The sequence below is a fragment of the Leucoraja erinacea genome, chromosome 21 (assembly GCF_028641065.1).
Source record: "Leucoraja erinacea ecotype New England chromosome 21, Leri_hhj_1, whole genome shotgun sequence".
In the NCBI taxonomy this organism is placed as follows: Eukaryota; Metazoa; Chordata; class Chondrichthyes; order Rajiformes; family Rajidae; genus Leucoraja; species Leucoraja erinaceus.
Window position 1 is genome coordinate 18,005,640 of NC_073397.1, and position 19,908 is coordinate 18,025,547.

The 19,908-nt window shown below is 47.3% G+C and overlaps 1 protein-coding gene across 1 annotated transcript in view; it reads left to right on the plus strand.

Moving 5' to 3' along the window:
* Positions 1-11,685, plus strand: part of rbpjl (recombination signal binding protein for immunoglobulin kappa J region-like) — a 33,142-nt gene extending 21,457 nt beyond the window's left edge. Inside the window, exons 7-12 of the mRNA XM_055652276.1 lie at positions 686-823; positions 1,689-1,798; positions 3,934-4,074; positions 4,345-4,500; positions 6,492-6,595; positions 8,119-11,685. Of these exons, the coding sequence (XP_055508251.1) occupies positions 686-823; positions 1,689-1,798; positions 3,934-4,074; positions 4,345-4,500; positions 6,492-6,595; positions 8,119-8,383 (914 nt within the window). The 3' untranslated portion in view covers positions 8,384-11,685. The remainder of the gene's footprint in view (positions 1-685; positions 824-1,688; positions 1,799-3,933; positions 4,075-4,344; positions 4,501-6,491; positions 6,596-8,118) is intronic.
* The last annotated feature ends 8,223 nt before the right edge of the window (positions 11,686-19,908 follow it).

Here is a 19,908-nt window from a genome sequence, read left to right on the forward strand (position 1 = left end):
TACCCCACATACTAGGAGCAGTTTTGCAGAGGGCCAGTTTAGTTTAGTTTAGTTTATGATCAAGTGCATCGAGGTCCAGTGAAAAGCATTTTGTTGCATGCTACCCAGTCAGCAGAAAGACTATACAATGATTACAATCGAGCCATCCACAGCGTACAGATACAGGATAAAGGAAATAACGTTTAGTGCAGATCGTCTAGGGTTTCCAATGAGGCCAGAACTGCTCTCTAGTTGGTGATATGATGCTTCAGTTGCCTAATAACAGCTGGAAAGAAACTGTCCCTGAGTCTGGAGGTGTGGGGTTTCCGTAACTCTTGCCAGAAGGGAGAAGAGGGAGTTTCTGGGGTGAGACTGGCCCTTGATTACACTGGTGGCCTTATTGAGGCAGTGTGAAGTGTAGATGGAATCATTGGAAGGGAGGTTGGTTCGTGTGATGGTCTGGTCTGGTCTGCACCCACAATTCTCTGCAATCTCTTGCGGTCCAGGTTGAATTTGTTCCCAAACCACACTGTGATACATCCCGATAAAATGCTTTCCATGGAGAATGCGGAGAGGTTGGTGAGGGTTGTTGGGGGCATGCCAAACCTCCTGAGCCTTCAAAAGAAGATGTGATGTGCTGTCCTGGCCAGAGCTTCAATGTGTTGCTGAGTTGAACGAGCTCTTGTTTCTTTCACTTTGTGCGCAGTGTGTATTTCTTCAGACTCCAAGGTGGCCTTGTTTAATCGGCTGCGATCTCAGACAGTCAGTACACGGTACCTCTGCGTGGATGGAGGGCAGTTTGTCGCCAGTGCCCGGCAATGGGGAGCTTTCACACTGCACCTGGGTAAGTGTTTCCTTTTCGTAGAGTTTGAAGATACGGCGCAGAAACATGCCCTTCAGCCCCCGAGTCCACACCGAACAGAGACCCCCGCACACTAACACGATCCTACGCACACTAGGAACAATGTACAATTTCACCAAAGGGCAATTAACTTACAAACCTGCACGTTTTTGGAGTGTGGGAGGAAAGCGGAGCACCTGGAGAAAACCCATGCGGGCACAGGGAGAACGTACAAACTCTGTACAGATAGCACCCGGGGTCAGGATCAAACCTGGGTCTCTGGCGCTGTAAGGCAGCAGGTCTACTGCTGCACCACTGTGCTGTATTGAAGTTGTCAGCCAATTTAGTTCAGTTAAGAGATACAGGGTGGAAACAGGTCCTTCACCCACCAGGTCCTTACCGACATTCGATCATCCATTCACACTAGTTCTATGTTGTACCCATTTCTCATCTACTCCTACACACTCTGGACAATTAACCTACAAACCCGCACGGCTTTGGGATGTGGGAGGAAACTGGTAGAAGCTGTTCCTGGGTCTGGCGGTTTGTGTTTTCAAGTTTTTTTGTACCTTTTGTACAATTGGGGGGAGTGGGGAGAAGAAGGAATGTCCGGGTGGGACGAGTCTTTCATTATGTTGGCTGCTTTCCCGAGGCAGTGTGAAGTGTAGGTGGAGTCAATGGGAGTATGGATCTGTCAACTCTACAGTCTAAAAGTAAAGTCTCAAACTAAAGGGTGATCGATAGTTGACGTGGACATGGTTGGCCGACGGACATCATGTGCATGATTAAACTCTACTAGAACTAAACATAAGCTGAACTCCTCTCTCTGCTCCCCACCCTAATCTAGAACCTCTTATTTCCCCTACAGACAATGACTCCAGCCGTAAGGGTGAATTTTATCCACGCGATGGGTATATCCGATATGGATCAGCCGTCAAATTAATCTGCACCTCTTCAGGAGTCTCCCTGCCCAGCATGGTACGAGTGTCTTCTTGCTGGTCATTGCAGACAAGTCCCAATCTTACATTGGTTTAGAGATACAACATGGAAACAGACCATTCGGCCCATCGGGGCCGCACTAACCGTCGCTCACCTCTTCGCACCATTTCTATTTTATCCCATTTTCTCATCCACTCCTTACACACTAGGGGCAATTTACCGAGGCCAAATTAACCTACAAACTCGAACGTCTTTAGAACATGGGAGGAAACCGGAGCACCCAGAGGAAACCCACACAGTCGCAGGGAGGACGAGCAAACTTCACACAGACAGCACCAGGGATCAGGATTGCTCCCGGGTCTCAGGTGGCTCAACAGTTATGCCATTGCACTGAGTATTATTTTCTCACCCACTTTGAGTTGAAGATATCCTCGAAAATGAGTTCTACTGTGTAGAAATGATGCTTTGATTATAAAGGGGACCAAAAATGTCACATCAAAGAAAGCCTGCCTTAACCCTTGCCCCCAGCCAAAACAGAAGAGTACAGATTCAAGACTCATAAGATCAAAGACATGGGAGCAGAATTAGGCCATTCAACCCATCGAGTCTACTCTGCCATTCAATCACGCCTGATCTATTTTTCCCTCTCACCTCCATTCTCCTGCCTTCTCCTCATGACCTTTGACACCCGTACTGATCAAGAATCTATCAAGCACGACTTTAAAAATCCCAAAGACTCGGCTTCCTCAGCCGACTGTGGCAAAGAATTCCACAGATTCACCACCACCATGGCTAAAGAAACTCCTCCTCATCTCCAATCGAAAGGTTCGTCTTGTATTCCGAGGCTGTGCCCTCTGCTTCTAGATACTCCCACTACTGAAAACATCCTTTCCACATTCACTCTATCTGGGACGTTGATTATCCGGTAGGTTTCGATGAGATCCCCCCGCACTCTAGACTGGGTGGTGTTGCAGGATTACAACCGGTCAAAGCAGCCATCATTACAATGAGACATTAACCCAAGGCCCTTTCTACTCACCATCTAGATGTACAAGAAACCTCTGGAACAACTTTGAAGGAAGGTAGTAAAGTCATCCCCAGTGTCTGTGGTTAATGTTTGTCCCTTGATAAATCTCACTGAAAGAGATTATATGCTCATTGATACATTGCTCTTTAGGAAATAGGAAAGATTTAGAGGGATATGGGCCAAACGCAAGCAGGTGGGATGAGTGTAGATGGGGCTGCTTGGTTGGCATGGGCAAGTATAGTCATGTTTATAACCATGTAATGTGTAGTCTTTGAACTGACTGGATAGCACGCAACAAGAAAGCTTTTCACTGTACCACGATACACACGTGACAGTAAACTAAACTGAATAAAAGTAGTGCCGAACGGCCTGTTTACATGCTGCTTGATGCTATGACTGTATAATAATAATAATAATAAATTTTATTTATGGGCGCCTTTCAAGAGTCTCAAGGACACCTTACAAAAATTTAGCAGGTAGAGGAAAAACATGTAAGGGGAATGAAATAAATAGTAGAGACATGACTAGTACACAAAGTAAAGACAGAATTCAATACAAAACACAATATGAGGCAATTAATGCACAGATGAAAAGGGAGGGGGACGTGGGGCTAAGGATAGGCAGAGGTGAAGAGATGGGTCTTGAGGCGGGACTGGAAGATGGTGAGGGACACGGAATTGCGGATCAGTTGGGGGAGGGAGTTCCAGAGCCTGGGAGCTGCCCTGGAGAAGGCTCTGTCCCCAAAACTGCGGAGGTTGGACTTGTGGATGGAGAGGAGACCGGCTGATGTGGATCTGGGGGACCGTGAGGGTTGGTAGGGGTAGAGGAGGTCAGTGGGATATGGGGGGGGCAGATGGTGGAGGGCTTTGTAGGTGAGGATCAGGATTTTGTAGTTGATCCGGTGGGCGATGGAAAGCCAGTGAAGTTGTTTGAGGACTGGAGTGATGTGATGCCAGGATTTGGTGTGGGTGATGAGTCGGGCTGCTGCGTTCTGGACCAGTTGGAGTCGGTTGATGTAGGTGGAGCTGATGCCAAGGAGACCATACTTTGTGCAAAGTTGGGTGCTGCAGTTTTTTGAAGTGAGTGCCTTTGGGAAAAAAAAAGCCATCAAGTATTTTGTTTCTCCCTGTGGTAATTGTGTGGACAGATCATTCGGAAGGTGTGCAAGCAGTACGCGGTGTTGGATGTAGACGAGCCTGTTTCTCAACTCCACAAGTGCGCCTTCCACATCAAGGACACCAACGGCATGTACCTGTGTCTCTCCAACGAGAAGATCATACAGTTCCAGGTATATACGACCATAAGCTGCCTTTCCATTCCCTGGCCTTTGTCCTGGGGCCGGTCCTACTGCAAAATTAAATATTATCTGTGAGTATTGAGTTTATGTTACGCTGCCGCAAGTGGGAGTGTCATTGTTCCATCGCCGGTACATCTGGCAGTGAAACACTCTGGACTTGGGCTCTCGAAGTGAGAGCGTGTGGCCAGGGTGGTGTGGGTCTTTGATGCTGGCAGCCCCTTTTGAATGACTGGCCTTGTTGTTGTGTTGTGACATTACCAGGCCATGCCTTGCAGCAAGGAAGCCAACAAGGAGGTGCTGAGTGATGGTGCCTGCTGGACCATTATTGGGACCGAGGTGGTAGAGTACACGTTCACCGAGAGTCTGGCTCAGCTTCACTCTCCCGTCACCCCGGTTCCTGTCATCTGCAGCCTTGAGGTGAGATCTAAGTCCACAATGAGTTGCCACCTTCCTGGCGCCCAATCTAGTTTAAATTTGAAACTTTATTGGTGCCAGAAACATGGCGACACTTTGTGTACCTATTACGCTACATTGATGCACTTTTGTGCTTAATCTATTGTACAATTTTACTGGATTGTACAGGTCCACCACCGATTTTATCGGCAACCAGTGGTCTGGCACCTCCTTTAACCCGAACAAAATCACGAGAGTCTACATGAAATGCCCCCTGGAAGTCCACCCAAAAATATAGTGCCTAGACCGGGTGAGGTGGCCAATCTCAACCTCATCGGGACTTCCGCAGCCGATCGGCGGATTGAATTCGCCGGAGCCGGCAGATCCGTTCTCTGTTCCCATAGCCGACTCATAGTGTCTCAGCATCCCCCCCCCCTCCCGAGGTTGTGACCTCCGTTGGTCTGGCAAAACGGGTAATATGGCAAGGCTCTGGAACCAAGGGTGATGGAAAATCGGTGGTGGACCTGTATGCAAAACAAAGAATTTCCCTGTACATGGAACATAGGCACATGTGACAATATCATCACCATCGTCAGATCTTTGCAGCGCCTCTGAAAATGGGACATTCACAGACCTCTCTGGCCACACAAGCATTGCTGGTGGGTTGATGTTGTTTACAAAAACGAAGTACAAACCAACCAACTTAAGATTAATTAGTTCAGCTTGGGTGTCTTACATGTTTACCTGCCAGGCTTTTTCCACCCCCCCACCCCCCCCCCCCCCCCCCCCCCCCCCCCCCCCCCCCCCACACCTACCCACAATCAATCAGAAGAAGATCCCCGATCCGAGATGTCACCTATCCATGTTCTCCAGAGATGCTACCTGACCCGCTGAGTTCCTCCAACGCTTTATGCCCTTTTGTGCAATGCAGCATCCGCAGTTCCATGGGTCTACATCTTGCCGCAAGTTCAGGTTTGCTCCGGTTTCCTCCCACATTCCAAAGACATGCGAGTTTGTAGGTTAATTGGTCTTATGTAAATTGCCCCTGGTGTGCAGGGAGTGAATGGGAAAGTGGGATAACATAGAACCCACCATGGTCTGGTTTGGCTCAGCCACCAAGCAAGACGCCCGGAGGCTGCAGAGAATCGTCCGATCAGCTGAGAAGGTTGTTGGCTGCAACCTTCCCTCCATTGAGGAACTGTACACTGCAAAAGCCAGGACGCGAGCGGGTAAGATCATCTCTGACCCCTCTCACCCTGTCCACAAACTCTTTGAATCGCTTCCCTCTGGAAGGCGACTCAGGACTGTCAAAGCTGCCACAGCCTGATATAAAAATAACTTTTTCTCCACGAGTAGTAGTTCTATTCAATAACCAAAATTCTGTAGCCATGTAGCTCTGGTATTTTATTTGATTCACATGTTTAATCGATAATGTTTTATTATTAATGTTTAATGTTTGATGTGTCATTCTTAATTGTCACTGCATGTCACATTGTCACTTGCTAGTGGAGCACCGAGGCAAATTCCTTGTATGTGAACATACTTGGCCAATAAACTTAAACTTAAACTTAAAACTTAAAAACCAGCATGAACTCGGTGGGCTGAAGGACCTGTTTCCATGTTGTATCTCTAAACTAAACACAAACATACGTAATCCCAACTTTAAAAACACCCAAAGACTTGGCCTCCACAGCCATCTGCAGCAACAAATTCCACAGATTCACTACCCTCTGTCTAAAGAAATCCCTCCTAATCTTTCTAAAGGCACGTACATTAGAGTGGCGATCTCCTTTGCAAGGTATTCTGCGACTATTCCATGCCCTGGAGCAGAAAGATCTGAGTGTCTGGTTTCTGGTTTCATCTAAATGAATTGCTTGGCACTCATCCTGTGGAAGCGAGAGGGTTTGACGTGGGGACTTGGTCATTAATTAGATGCTGCTTGGTTTTGGGGTTTGGTCTCATCAGCCCTGTTCTGGTGACTGTGACTCTCCACAATTTGCTCTTGTTTCCCCAAGCTGAACGGAGGAGGTGACGTAGCCACGTTAGAAGTGCAAGGAGAAAGCTTCACTCCCAACCTGAAGGTGTGGTTCGGCGACGTGGAGGCAGAAACGATGTACAGGTAAGGCAGATGTTACAACCAGCTGTTCTCGTAGGAACAAAGAACTGCTGATGCTGGCTTACAAAAAAGGACACAAAGTGCTGGAGTAACTCAGCAGATTAGGCAGCATCTGTGGAGAACGTGGATAGGAGACGTTTCAGTCTGAAGAAGGGCCTCGACCACAAACATCACCTATCCATGTTCTTCAGAGAAGTTGCCTGACCCACTCAGTTACTCCAGCATTTTGTGTCGCATCTGTTCCTGTGATGCGCTCTATATTCTATGTGCAATATATCTAGACAGAACATAGAACCGTACAGCACAGGAACAGGGTCTTAGGCCCACAATAACTGTGTTGAACTTGATGTCAACTCTTATCTGCCTGCGCTTCATTCATTTCTATCCATTCTCTGCAAAGTATATGCCTAGCCAAAAGTCTCTTAAATACCACATCAAATCTTCCTCAACCATTAATCCCGGCAGATAGTTCCAGACAATTACAAAAGAATGGCGCATATGTCGGCACGGACACTGTGGGCCGAAGGGCCTGTTCCTGTGCTATTCTGTTCTAAGTTCTTTGGATACAGACCATGTGCAGGTTTTTAGACTTTGGACTTTAGAGATACAACATGGAAACAGGCCCATTGGCCGACTGAGTCGGCACCAACCAGCGATCCCTGTACACTAACACAATCGTACACACTAGGAATATATACCAAAACTATTTAACCTATAAGCCTGTACATCTTTGTAGTGTGGGCGGAAACCAGAGCACCCATAGAAAATCCACACGGTCACAGGGAGAACGTGCAAACTCCACACAGACAGAATGTTGACATTACAGCACATGTAGCCAGGATTGAGCCCGGGTCTCTGGCACTGTAAGGTAACAACTTTACTGTTGTGTCACTGTGCCGTCCTTCATTGGGTTAATTTAACTTGGCACCATGGGCGGCATGGATCTGACGGGCCAAAGGGCCTGATGCCATGCTGGGATGAAGGAAATGAAAGGTATTGAAGCAACTGAGGCAGTGTGACGGGCGGGGATGGATATGGGCATGGAATTTGGACATAAAGGGTGGCACAGTGACACAGTGGCTGGTAGAGATGCTGCCTCAGCGCCAGAGACATGGGTTCGATCCTGACCTCGGGCGCTGTGTCTGTGTAATTTACACGTTCTCCCCGTGATCGTTTGGGTGTGGGTTTCCTCTGGGTGCTCCATCTAACTGGGACAGCGTGGTGGCGCAGCGGTAGAGTTGCTGCCTTACAGCGCCAGCGACCCGGGTTCGATCCTGACTACGGGTGCTGTCTGTACGGAGTTTGCACATTCTCCCTGTGGCCGTGTGGGTTTTCCCCGGGTGCACTGGTTTCCTCCCACACTCCAAACACTTGCAGATTTTGTAGGTTGATTGGCTTTGGTAAAAATTGTGAATTGTCCCTAGTGTGTACAATAGTGTATGGGGATCTCTGGTGGATGCCAAAGGCGCTGCTTCTGTGCTGTATCTCTAAACGAAACTAAACTGCCCATCGCCTTCTCTCGACAGAGACCCCAAGTCGCTGCTGTGCGTGGTGCCTGATATCAGCTCGTACAGCAGAGAGTGGCGCTGGTTTCGCCAGCCCGTCACCGCCCCCCTGTTTCTGATGAGGAGCGACGGCATCATCTTCTCCAGCACCTTCTCCTTCACCTACACCCCCGAGCAGAGTTGCTTCACCATCCCGAGGGTGGTCCAGGAGGATCCAGACAACTTCTTGGACACCATCCACCAGGAGTTCACTCGCACTAACTACCATCTCTTCATGCAGAGCTGACGGGGTGGGGAAGCACCGTGCTCTGCCCCTGTGCGATGTCTCTAGGACTTGCCATCACCCTGAGGTCAATGCTCAGTCCACCAACTCCCAACCTTTACTCCCCCTTATTTACGGAATCCGTTCCCCGTGCATGCAATCATCTAACATTAATGGTGAACACAAAAAGATGGAGTAATTCAACGGGTCAGTCAGCATCTCCAGAGAAAAGAAATAGGTAACATTTCGGGTCGAGACTCTTCTTCAGATGTCTCGACCCGAAACGTCACCTATTCCTTTTCTCCAGAGATGCTGCCTGACCCGTTGAATTGTTCCATCTTTTTGCACGTGTCTTCGGTTTAAACCAGCATCTGCAGTTCCTTCCTAAACATTAATGGTAAATCGTACCTGGAGAAAAATAAAGAATAATCGTTTCAGTGCCATCCTTTTTTATGGTGGAATGTGTGTAATGACTGACATTTATACGCAGAAACAATGAACGACAGGTTAGTTTAGTTTAGGGATATAGAGCGGAAACAGGCCCTTCGGTCCACTGAGTCTGCGCCAACCAGCGATGACCCCGTACACTAGCACTATCCTACACACTAGCGGCAATTTCCAATTTTTACCAAAGCCAATTAACTTTTACAATGTACGTCTTTGGAGTGTGGGAGGACACGGGAGCACCCACGGATAACATGTGCGGTCCGTACGGGGTGTACGTACAAACTCCATACAGACACCCACCCAGTTCGTAGTCAGGATTGAACCCAAGTCTCTGGGGCTGTAAGGCAGCAATTCTACTACTGTACCACCGTGATGCCCTTACAGGTGCTGGTAACTTTTTTACTGAAAGGGCGGTAGGTGTATGGAACGAGCTGACAGAGGAGGTAGTTGAGGCAGGTACTATCGCAACATTTAAGAAACATTTAGACAGGCAAATGGATAGGACATGTTTAGAGGGATATTGGCCAAATGCAGGCATGTAGGACTATACTTGGGGTATGTTGGTTGGTGTGGGCAAGATGAGCCAAGGGCCTGTTTCCACGCTGTATGACTCTTTGACTCCAAAACACAAAAGGACACAGAATGCTGGAGTAACTCAGCAGGTCAGGCAGAATCTCTTGAGACAGCACCCAAAGTAAGGAACTTTTCCTCGCAGTATATGTAAATTAGCGATACTAGACTGTACTTGGAAGTGTGGAAAAGGATAGAATAAATTTGGACAGATATATGGACAGGAATCTCCTAATTCAGATCATCAGTGAATGCAGATTTATTTCAGAAAGCTGTATTGCTGGCTTTCACCGTCTCTATGGATGTAGTGACACTTAAATGATATTACTGTTCACAAGGAGATATGCGGGGCAGGTTTCTTACACTGAGGATGGTGGGTGCCTGGAACCCACTGCCAGGGGTGGTGGTGGAGGGCGATAAAATAGTGGCGCTTAAGAGGTTTTTAGATAGGCACATGAATATGCAGAGCAATGGAGCAATATGGATCACGTGCAGAGGATATTGTGGGGCCAAAGGTCCTGTTCCTGCATGTTCTGTTCTATCAGACATAGGAGTAGAATTAGGCCATTCAGCCCATCAAATCTCCACTGCCATTCAATCATGGCAGACCTCCACCCCCATTCTTCTGTCTTCTCCCCGTAATCTTTGACCTCTTTACTAATCAAGAATCTATCAATCCCTGCTTTAAAAATACCCAATGGCTTTGCCTCCACTGTCGTCTGTGGCAATGAATTTCACAGAATCGTCCTCCTCTGGGTAAAGAAATCCTTCTGCATCTCCATTCGGAAGGTACGTCCTTTTATTCTGAGGCTGTGCTCTCTGATCCTAATCTCTCCAATTATTCGAAATGTATTTTTCACAGGAAACCCCATCTCAGTCCAGCAAGGAGCAAACCGCAGTTTAGTGTAGGGTGTGGAAACAGGCCCTTCAGCCCATCGAGCCTGTGCTGACCAGTGATCACACCGTACACTAACACTATCCTACACACTAGGGATAATTTACAATTGTTCCCAAAGACAATTAACCTCCAAATCTATGTCTTTGGAGTGTGGGAGGAATCCAGAGCACCCGGAGAAATCCCACGATGTCACAGGGAGAAAGTACAAACTTCGTACAGACAGACAGCACCAGGATCGAACCCAGGTCTCTGGCGCGGTATGGCAGTAACTCTATTGCAGTGCCACCGTGCCGCCTAAATGCTACGGCTCATTGCTCTACGATGTCTCAGAGTTTTCCTGAAAGCCTACCGCAGGCACGATTCCCTTTGGAATGGTGGCACTTGACATCAATTATCGCCCTTTGGGTCAATAATAGACTCGCAGGCACCCACCATTGAGTGCGGAGGATCTCAGCAACATCTCTCACTTCATTCGGGCAAAGCATCCGCAATGTTATTTTATTTGGTTGGGAAATGTTCAAATTAAATATTTTGTCCAAATTCTTCAATACTGGTTTTTCCCTGATGGCATCTAAACCTGCATTTCTTCACACTGCCTGTGACCATGTGTCAACACATCATCCCACCAGGGAGGCACAGTCCTGCAGCGGGTAGAGCCGCTGCCTCACAGCACTGGAGACCCAGGCTCAATCGTGACCTCGGGTGCTGTCTGTGAGTGTGGAGTTTGCATGTTGTCCCTGTGACTGCGTGGGTTTCATGATCAGCCATGATCATATTGAATGGCGGTGCAGGCTCGAAGGGCCGAATGGCCTACTCCTGCACCTATTTTCTATGTTTCTATGTTTCCTCCGAGAAGACTTGCGAGTTTGTAGGTTATATGGCTTCTGTAAATTGTCCCTGGTGTGTAGGGCAGGACTAGTGTATGGGATGATTGTTGGTTGGCATTGACTCAGTGGGCCGAAAGACCCATGGTGGGTCGAAGGGCCTGATCCCATGCTGTATTTCTACAACTAAGCAGTACAGCACAGGTACAGGCCCCTTCGGACCACTATGTCTCTGCCGAACATGATATTCTCAACTCTTTAAGAGGGATTTTGGTGGAATTATTCTCAGGTAGTTGTAAAAGATTCCATATAACAGGACAAAACTGTCAGTTCCATCAAACAGTTACCACTCGATGTATGGATTCAGAAGTTCACAAGTTATAGGAACAGAATTTAGTTATTCGGCTCATCAAGTCTACTCCGCCATTCAATCATGGCTGATCTATCTTTCCCTCTCATCCCTCTCAGCCATGATCATATTGAATGGCGGTGCAGGCTCGAAGGGCCGAATGGCCTACTCCTGCACCTAGTTTCCATTTTTCTATGTCTATGTTAACCCCATTCTGCTGCCTTCTCTCTTTAAACCCCTGACACCCTTATTAATTAATTGAGTCCTTCCACTAGTTGTATGGATTGAGTTGTGGGTAACACATTGCTGGAGTTAGGAACTTGCTATGCACAAATCGGCAGTTATTACTTTAGGTTAGTTTGGAGATACAGTGTGGAAACAAGCCCTTGGGCCAACTGAGTCCACACTGACTATTGAGTCAGCATGAAAACAGGCCCTTCGGCCCACTGAGTCCATACCAACCATTAATTACCTGCACATATTCACAAAATTCACCTGGGCACCATTCTTACTATGCCCTGAGATCAGGGCAGAGGCTCTGTAAGTGAAAGATTTTTGATTCTCATGGAGTTAAAACAGCACCCAGCGCAGAAACAGGCCCTTCGGCCCATCTTGTCCATGCGGACCTTTTTGCCCATTGATGCATGGTAACTAGACAAGAAGGGTAAGAAGGGCTCTAGGGATCAGTTCTGACATTATCCAGCCTTTCTCTGGCTCACTAAATGAACATGACATTTGTACAAAGTTTCAGTGGAATGAAATCCAAATATAGCGCATAGATAAGGTAGACAGTCACAACCTTTTTCCCCAAGGTGGAAATGTCAAAGACTAGAGATTTACTTTTTCATTTAGTTTCGAGATACAGCACGGAAACAGGCCCTTCGGCCCACCGAGTCCGCGCCGACCAGCGATCCCCGCACATTAACACTATCATACACATACTAGGGACAACCCAATTAACCTACATACCTGTACGCCTTTGGAATGTGGGAGGATACCGAAGATCTCGGAGAAAACTCACGCGGTCACGGGGAGAACGTACAAACTCCGTACAGACAGCACCCGTAGTCGGGATCGAACCCGAGTCTCTGACGCTGTAAGCGCTGTGAGGCAGCAACTCTACCGCTGCGCCACTGTGCCACGACAACGTTGCCGCATTAAGGTGAGAGGGGTAAAGTCGAAAGGAGATGTGTGTAAGTTATTTTCCATGGAGAGTGGCGGATGCCTGGAAAGCACTGCCAAGGGAGGTGGAGCACCCGAAGGAAACCCACGCAGCCACAAGGAGAACATGCAAACTCCACACAGACAGCACCCGAGGTCAGGATCAAACCTGGATCGCTGACGCTGCGAGGCAACTGAACCATCCTATCACCAGCTGGAGTGCGGTCCTGACCTACCAATTATCCCATTGGAGACCCTCGGGCTATCTTTAATCGGACTTTGCTGGATTTTATCTTGCAATAAACATGATTCCGTTTGTCATGTATCTGATCACTGTGGATGGCGTGATTGTAATCACATACAGTCTTTCTGCTGACTGGATAGTATGCAACAAAAAAGCTTTTCACTACACCTTGGTACATGTGACAATAATAAACTAAACTAAACCAAACAAAATGTTCTCCATTCTGAGAAGAAAAATCGAGCCTTCTTAATCTTTCCACTATTAGTATAGGCTGTATTTATTTCCCACCAGAAAAATATTCAGAAGTTTACCAGACATTGCACGTGAAAAATTCTTCAGGAACTCTGGAGTTCCCCCTGCATTCCAGTGACACTAACGTTACAGATGAATCTTTGACTTTAGTGAACAGTTTGCCTGCTTTGAGGCATCACTTGGTGAGTTAGAGAAGGAGAATATTTGTCCTCTCTTAGCCAGTCATTGTTGGGATGTAATCCCTGTCCACACTCCATTGCTACTAGCAATGCAGTGTTGCATTGTTAGAGATGCCATCGATTGGAACTTGAAGTAATATGTTTGGTCTAAGGGAAGATAATTATTTATTTGTGATTCTGTTTTCATAAGTTAAGTCATAGGAGCAGAATTAGGCCATTCGTCCCATCGGGTCTACACTGCCATTCAATCATATATCAAATATCTAATTCATATATCTTTCCATCTCAACCCCATTCTCCTACCATCTCACCATAACCCCTGACACCCTTATTAATCGAGAACTTGTCAATCTCCACTTTAAAAATACCCAATGACTTGGGCTCCACAGCCTCCTGTGGCAACGAATCCCGGAGATTCACCATTCTCAGACTAAAGAAATTCCTCCTCATCTCTTTTCTAAACGTATGTCCTTTTATTCTGAGGCTGTGCCCTCTGGTCCTAGACTCTCCCACTAGTGTAAATATCCTCTACGCATCCACTCTATCCTGGGTTTTTCAGTATTCGGTAAGTTTCAGTGAGATCCTCCCCCTTCCCCCACCCCCTCCTCCCCTCATCCTTCTAAACTCCCGCGAGTACAGGTCCAGTGCCGTCAAACACTCATCATACATTAACCCAATCATCCCAGGGATCATTCTCGTAAAATATTGTACTTGTAAATGAGTCTGAAGTGGGGTCTAAAGAACCTTTTTTGAAGCTGACATTTGAAATCTCTAAGGTACAGAAAAAAGCTGGAGAAACTCAGCGGGTGCAGCAGCATCTATGGAGCGAAGGAAAAAGGCAACGTTTTGGGCCGAAACCAGCAGCATCTATGGAGCGAAGGAAAAAGGCAACGTTTCGGGCCGAAACCTTTGGTTTCGGCCCGAAACGTTGCCTTTTTCCTTCGCTCCATAGATGCTGCTGCACCCGCTGAGTTTCTCCAGCTTTTTTCTGTGCCTTCGATTTTCCAGCATCTGCACTTCCTTCTTAAACAATTTGAAATCTCCAACCTGAGTATAATTGCAACAATTTCAGCTATTCCAAAGTTGCAGCAAAAATTGTTCCCCCCCTCCTACATGGAAAGGACCTTGTTTTAATGCCAACCTTTTAATTATTTTCTTAAAACGGCAACCCATATAATGTTTTTGTTTTTTCTGGAAACGAACTGCCCTAACTGTTTGAGATGAAAATACTTTCTGCAGCAGTCAGCTCTGAAGACTGGACTTAGTGTGTGTATGGCGTCTAACCCCTGTAGACGTCACACTTCACGGTTGGGATCACAATGAGCTATTCAAGATGGTTCCTCCGTCTTTGCTTGTGGGGTGACAAGGAATGTGTTCACCAAGCTACTCCCGTTGGGCGTTAGGCCTTCCAGTGTTTTATTTTCCACAGGGGGAAGATAATGCAGCTCAGGTTAATTTCCCCCGCAGTTGGACGACCAACACAGTAGCTACTCATTACAAACAAAGCACAGAATAATGTAGAACTTCGGCCCTCAATGTCCTTGCCGAGCCTGGCGCCAAGTTAAATGAATCTCCTATGACTGCAGTTAATCCATATCCCTCCTTTACCTGCAGGCCCATGTGCCTAACCAAAATCTCTTAGTTGCCACTATCTATTGGAGAACATAAATAGACCAGAGTAAAGGTCAGCACAGGAACAGGCCCTTCAGCCCACAATGTCCATGTCAAGCATAATGCCAACATGAATTAATCTCCTCTGCCTGCATGTGATCCATATCCCTCCTTTCCGAGCATATCCATGTACCTATTCAAAAGCCTCTTAAACGGCACTATCGTGTCTGCCTCCAGAGACCCGGGTTCCATCCTGACCTCGACTTCTGTCTGTGTGGAGTTTGCACATACTCCCTGTGACCGCAGCACAGTGGCACACTGGTCGATTTGCTGCCTTACAGAGCCAGAGACCCGAGTTCGATCCTGACCTCGGGTGCTGTCTGTGTGGAGTTTACACGCTCTCCCTGTGACAGCATGGGTCTCCGGGTGTTCCAGTTTCCTCCTACATCCCAAAGGCCTGCGGGCCCATAAGTTAATTGGCCCTCAGTAAATTGCCCCCTAGTGTATTGGGAATGGATGAGAAAGTGGGATAACATACAACTAGTACGAACGGGTGATCAATGGTCGGCATGGGCTGAAGGGCCTGTTCAAACAATGAAGGGGTCCCATAAAGGGTGTTTTGGACATGTTAAACTGCATCCCTAGTACATGGAATCTCACTATAGAACAGAAAAGGCCATTTGGCCCATAGTGTCTGTGAAGAACACTGCAACAGGGAGTGCAGAGATAGGTTCACCAGACTGATTCCTGGGCTGTCAGGACTGTCTTATGAAGAAAGACTGGATAGACTTGGTTTATACTCTCTAGAATTTAGAAGATTGAGAGGGGATCTTATAGAAACTTACAAAATTCTTAAGGGGTTGGACAGGCTAGATGCAGGAAGATTGTTCCCGATGTTAGGGAAGTCCAGGACAAGGGGTCACAGCTTAAGGATAAAGGGGAAATCCTTTTCAACCGAGATGAGAACTTTATTTTTTCACACAGAGAGTGGTGAATCTCTGGAATTCTCTGCCAAAGTAGGGTTGGTGAGGCCAGGCCATTGGGTATATTTAAGAGGGAGTTAGATGTAGCTCTTATGGCTAAAGGGATTAGAGGGTATGGAGAGAAGGCAGGGTTGGATACTGAGTTGGATGATCAGCCATGATCATATTGAATGGCGGTGCAGGCTCGAAGGGACGAATGGCCTACTCCTGCACCTAATTTCTATGTTTCTATGTTTCTATGCCAAGGTAAACTAACCTATGTCATCTCACTTTCTCATCCACCCCAACTACACACCAGGGACAAGTTACAGAGGGCCAACTAACCTACAAACCTGCAGTCCTTTGGGATGTGGGAGGAAATTGGTGCACCCGGAAGAAACCCATGCGGTCACAAGGAGAAATTGCAAACTCCGCGCACACAGCCAGCAGCCCAGGTCAGGATCGAACCAGGATCTGCGATGGCTTTACCAGCTGTACCACCGTGCCGCCACTGTCTATGGCTTTATCCTTCATTTCAGCCGTGCAGTTGCAGTCAGGGGCTCCCACAGTAGGGCGGGATCTGGAGGCTCAGGTTAACCCTGTGAGAATGTCAACTGTTATGGACTTAGTTTATTGTCACGTGTAGCTGCATGCTAACCTGAGAGCAGAAAGACTGTACATGATTACAATCACACCATCCACAGTTCACAGGTACAGCATAAAGGGAATAAAGTTTAGTGCAATATACAGTCCAGTAAAGTCCGAGTAAAGATAGTCTGACGGTCTCCAATGAGGTAGATGGAAGGTCAGTTCTGCTCCCTAGTTGGTGATTGGATAGTTTAGCATTGTTTATTGTCATGTGTACCGAGGTACAGTGAAAAGCCTTTTTTGCAAGCTATGGTTGTGTGCATGGTTCCGTTGACCGATAACACTGAGGAAGAAACATTCCCTGAGTCTGGGGGTGTGTGATTTCACATTTCTGTTCCTCTTGCCTAATGGGAGAGGGGAGACGAGGGAGTGAGCGGGGTGAGATTGGACCTTGATGATGCTGGTGGGCTTGCTGAGGCAGCGTGAAGTGTAGATGGAGTCAACGGAAGGGAGGTCAGTTTGCGTGATGGTCTACGCTGCGTCCACAACTCTCCGCAGTATTTTGCGGTCTTGGATGGAGCTGTGTTGTTGAGGAGGAGAGGGTGGAGACAGTGAATCCTCCATCTGCAACGTTTCTGGCTGCCAGTAGATGCGAACACCAGCTCCCCAAAGAAAGCCACCTCTGTGAGAACTGGCAACCGGCATCACTAACACATTATAGCCAGCCTCACATCAGGGAGGGCACGATTTTAACAAGGCTTGCTTATACTAGCTGCTGTTAAGTTTATTAAAGGGAGCATAGAGATATAGGAGCATCCGGTCCAGCTTCTCAGCTGTGCCTGAAGTGACTATAAACTTGGATTCAGTCAGATGGCGAGGCGCTGACTGACGGAATGACAGATCATGCACAAGAGATTCAATGACAGAGCTGTCGCTGAGGTACAGCCAGAACTCAAACCTCAACCTTTTCAATGGTTCAATGCTACTTTATTGCCACATGCACATAGGTACAGTGAAATTCATATTTTTGCAACCAGTTCTGCAAAAATCTTGAGTTTGAATTTGAGTTTAGTTTATTGTCTCGTGTATCGAGGTACGGCAAAAAGCTCTTGTTGCGTTGCAGGGGCGGAAATCCTGGGGGGTATAGGGGGGACACGCCCCCCCCCCTGCTTTGAGAGGTGGGGGACGATCCCCCCCATGTTTTGTAATCCGGACTTTATCAGCCGCTTTCTAAGGGCTGAATTGGCCCGTTCGCGGAGCCTTTCAACGCTCAGCGCGGCTTAAAATCAAGCTGCTGCATCGAGGCGATCGAGGCTCCCGATGTTGAAGCCCCCGCCGGCCGATGAAAGACCCCGTGAACTGGCCGATTCAAGCCCACGATTCAGGGCGCACGAAGCTGCTGTTGCTATTTCCCACGGCTGAAGCCTTGCATGTGTGCTCATGCGTGCACGTGCGTGTAAGCCCATGCGCGCACGTGGCCGCCAGGAAATTGTGTCCCCCGCATGTTTTGACAGCGATTTCCGTGCCTGGTTGCGTGCTAACCAGTCAGCGTAAAGACCATACATGATTACAATCGAGCCATCCACAGTGTACAGTTACTTTTATTAAGGGAAAAAATGTAAATAAGGTTTAGTGCGAGATAAAGTCCAGTAAAGTCCGATCAAAGGTAATCTGAGGGTCTCCAGTGAGGTAGATACTAGCTCAGTACTGCTCTCTCGTTGTTGTTAAGATGGTTCAGTTGCCTGATAACAGCTGGGTAGAAACTGTCCCTGAATCTGGAGGTGTGCGTTTTCACTCGTCTGTACCTCTTGCCTGTTGGAAGAAGAGAGTTGCTGGAGTGCGACTCATCCTTGATGATGCTGGTGGCTTTGCCGAGCCAGCGAGATGTGTAGACGGAGTCAATTGAAGGGAGGTCGGTTTGTGTGATGGTCTGGGCTGCTTCCACAATTGTCTACAATTTCTTGCGGTCTTGGATGGAACTGTTGTGATGCATCCTGATAAAATGCTTTCTATGGCGCATCTGCAGCAGTAGGTGAGAGTTGCGGAGGGCATGCCGAACTTCCTAAGCCTCCGAAGGAAGTAGAGGTGTCGGAGTGCTTTTTTGGCCATGGCTTCAATATGGGTGGCCCACGACAGGTTTTTGGTAATATTTACTCCTGGGATTTTACTCCCAGGAATCTTACTATACATGGACCCAAGAGTGAACAAGGGAATAACGTGAATAATGTTTAGTGCAAGATAAAATACAGTAAAGTCCAGCATTTATTACTTTAACTATGTTCTTCTCCTCACCAATCTGTCAAAATGTTATTCCCTTTATCCTGTATAGAGACACTGTGGACGGCTCGATTGTAATTATGTACAGTCTTTCGCTGACTGGTTAGCATGCAACAAAAAGTGTTTCACTGTACCTCGGTACATATGACAATTAACTACACTAAACTAAACTGATAAACTAAGCTAAAATAAGCCAGGCTGAACTAAACCAAACTAAACTAAACAAATCTAAAATGCTTGCATAGAACACAAAATGCTAGAGCTAGAGTAACTCAGCAGGTCAGGCAGCATCAGGCAGCATCTCTGGAGAACATGGATAGGTGACGTTTCAGGTGGGACATTGCTTCAGACTGATGATAGATTCCTGGACCGGGATGTCAGCTATCCACGTTCTCTAGAGATGCTGCCTGACCCACTGAGTTACTCCAGCTCTTTGTGTCTTCAGCTCTATGACTCAAACATATTGCGTTGTTTTACGACAAGATGCGAAGCACTCTGTCCGTTCCCCTCAACCACTGACTGACATTTTTAAATCTCTTCATCTATCGTTTCAAATGACGCCATGACCTTTTGACCCGCAGGCAAGAGTTCCGAACCGCACACCCAATGCGGACACCCGATGAAGCTCCAACAAATGGAGTAAATGGGTTATGTCCAAGAGAGGAATGCTATCTTGGCAGAAGATAATATTATCAACATATTCCATAGCTTGCACCACAAATGTGTCCTCTCCAAGGTTAAGGCCTTTGGCATCTCTCTGCGTGTAAGACTAACAAGCTCTCAAGCATAGCCGGCATGAAGAAAGATGTTTCCCACCCCCACATCTGACACAACTAAAGCTATGTCAACTCAGAGACCTCGATAAATAAGACGGCTGGGGCTGGCTGCTGTCAGTCTTGGCTTTGTGACAAGTCTACTCAACCGTGAGACAGAGGATTGTGAGTTCATATCCCATGCTGTAGAGTAAATCTCCACTGACAGATATTGGGGAATGCTACACTGTTAAGAGGTGCCATCCTTAGACTTTAGACTTTAGAGGTACAGCGCGGAAACAGGCCTTTCAGTCCACCGAGTGTGCGGTGACCAGCGATCACCCCGTACACTAGCATTATCCTACACACTAGGGACAATTTACAAATTTTCAGAAGTCAATTAATCTACTAACTCGTGCATCTTTGGAGTGTGGG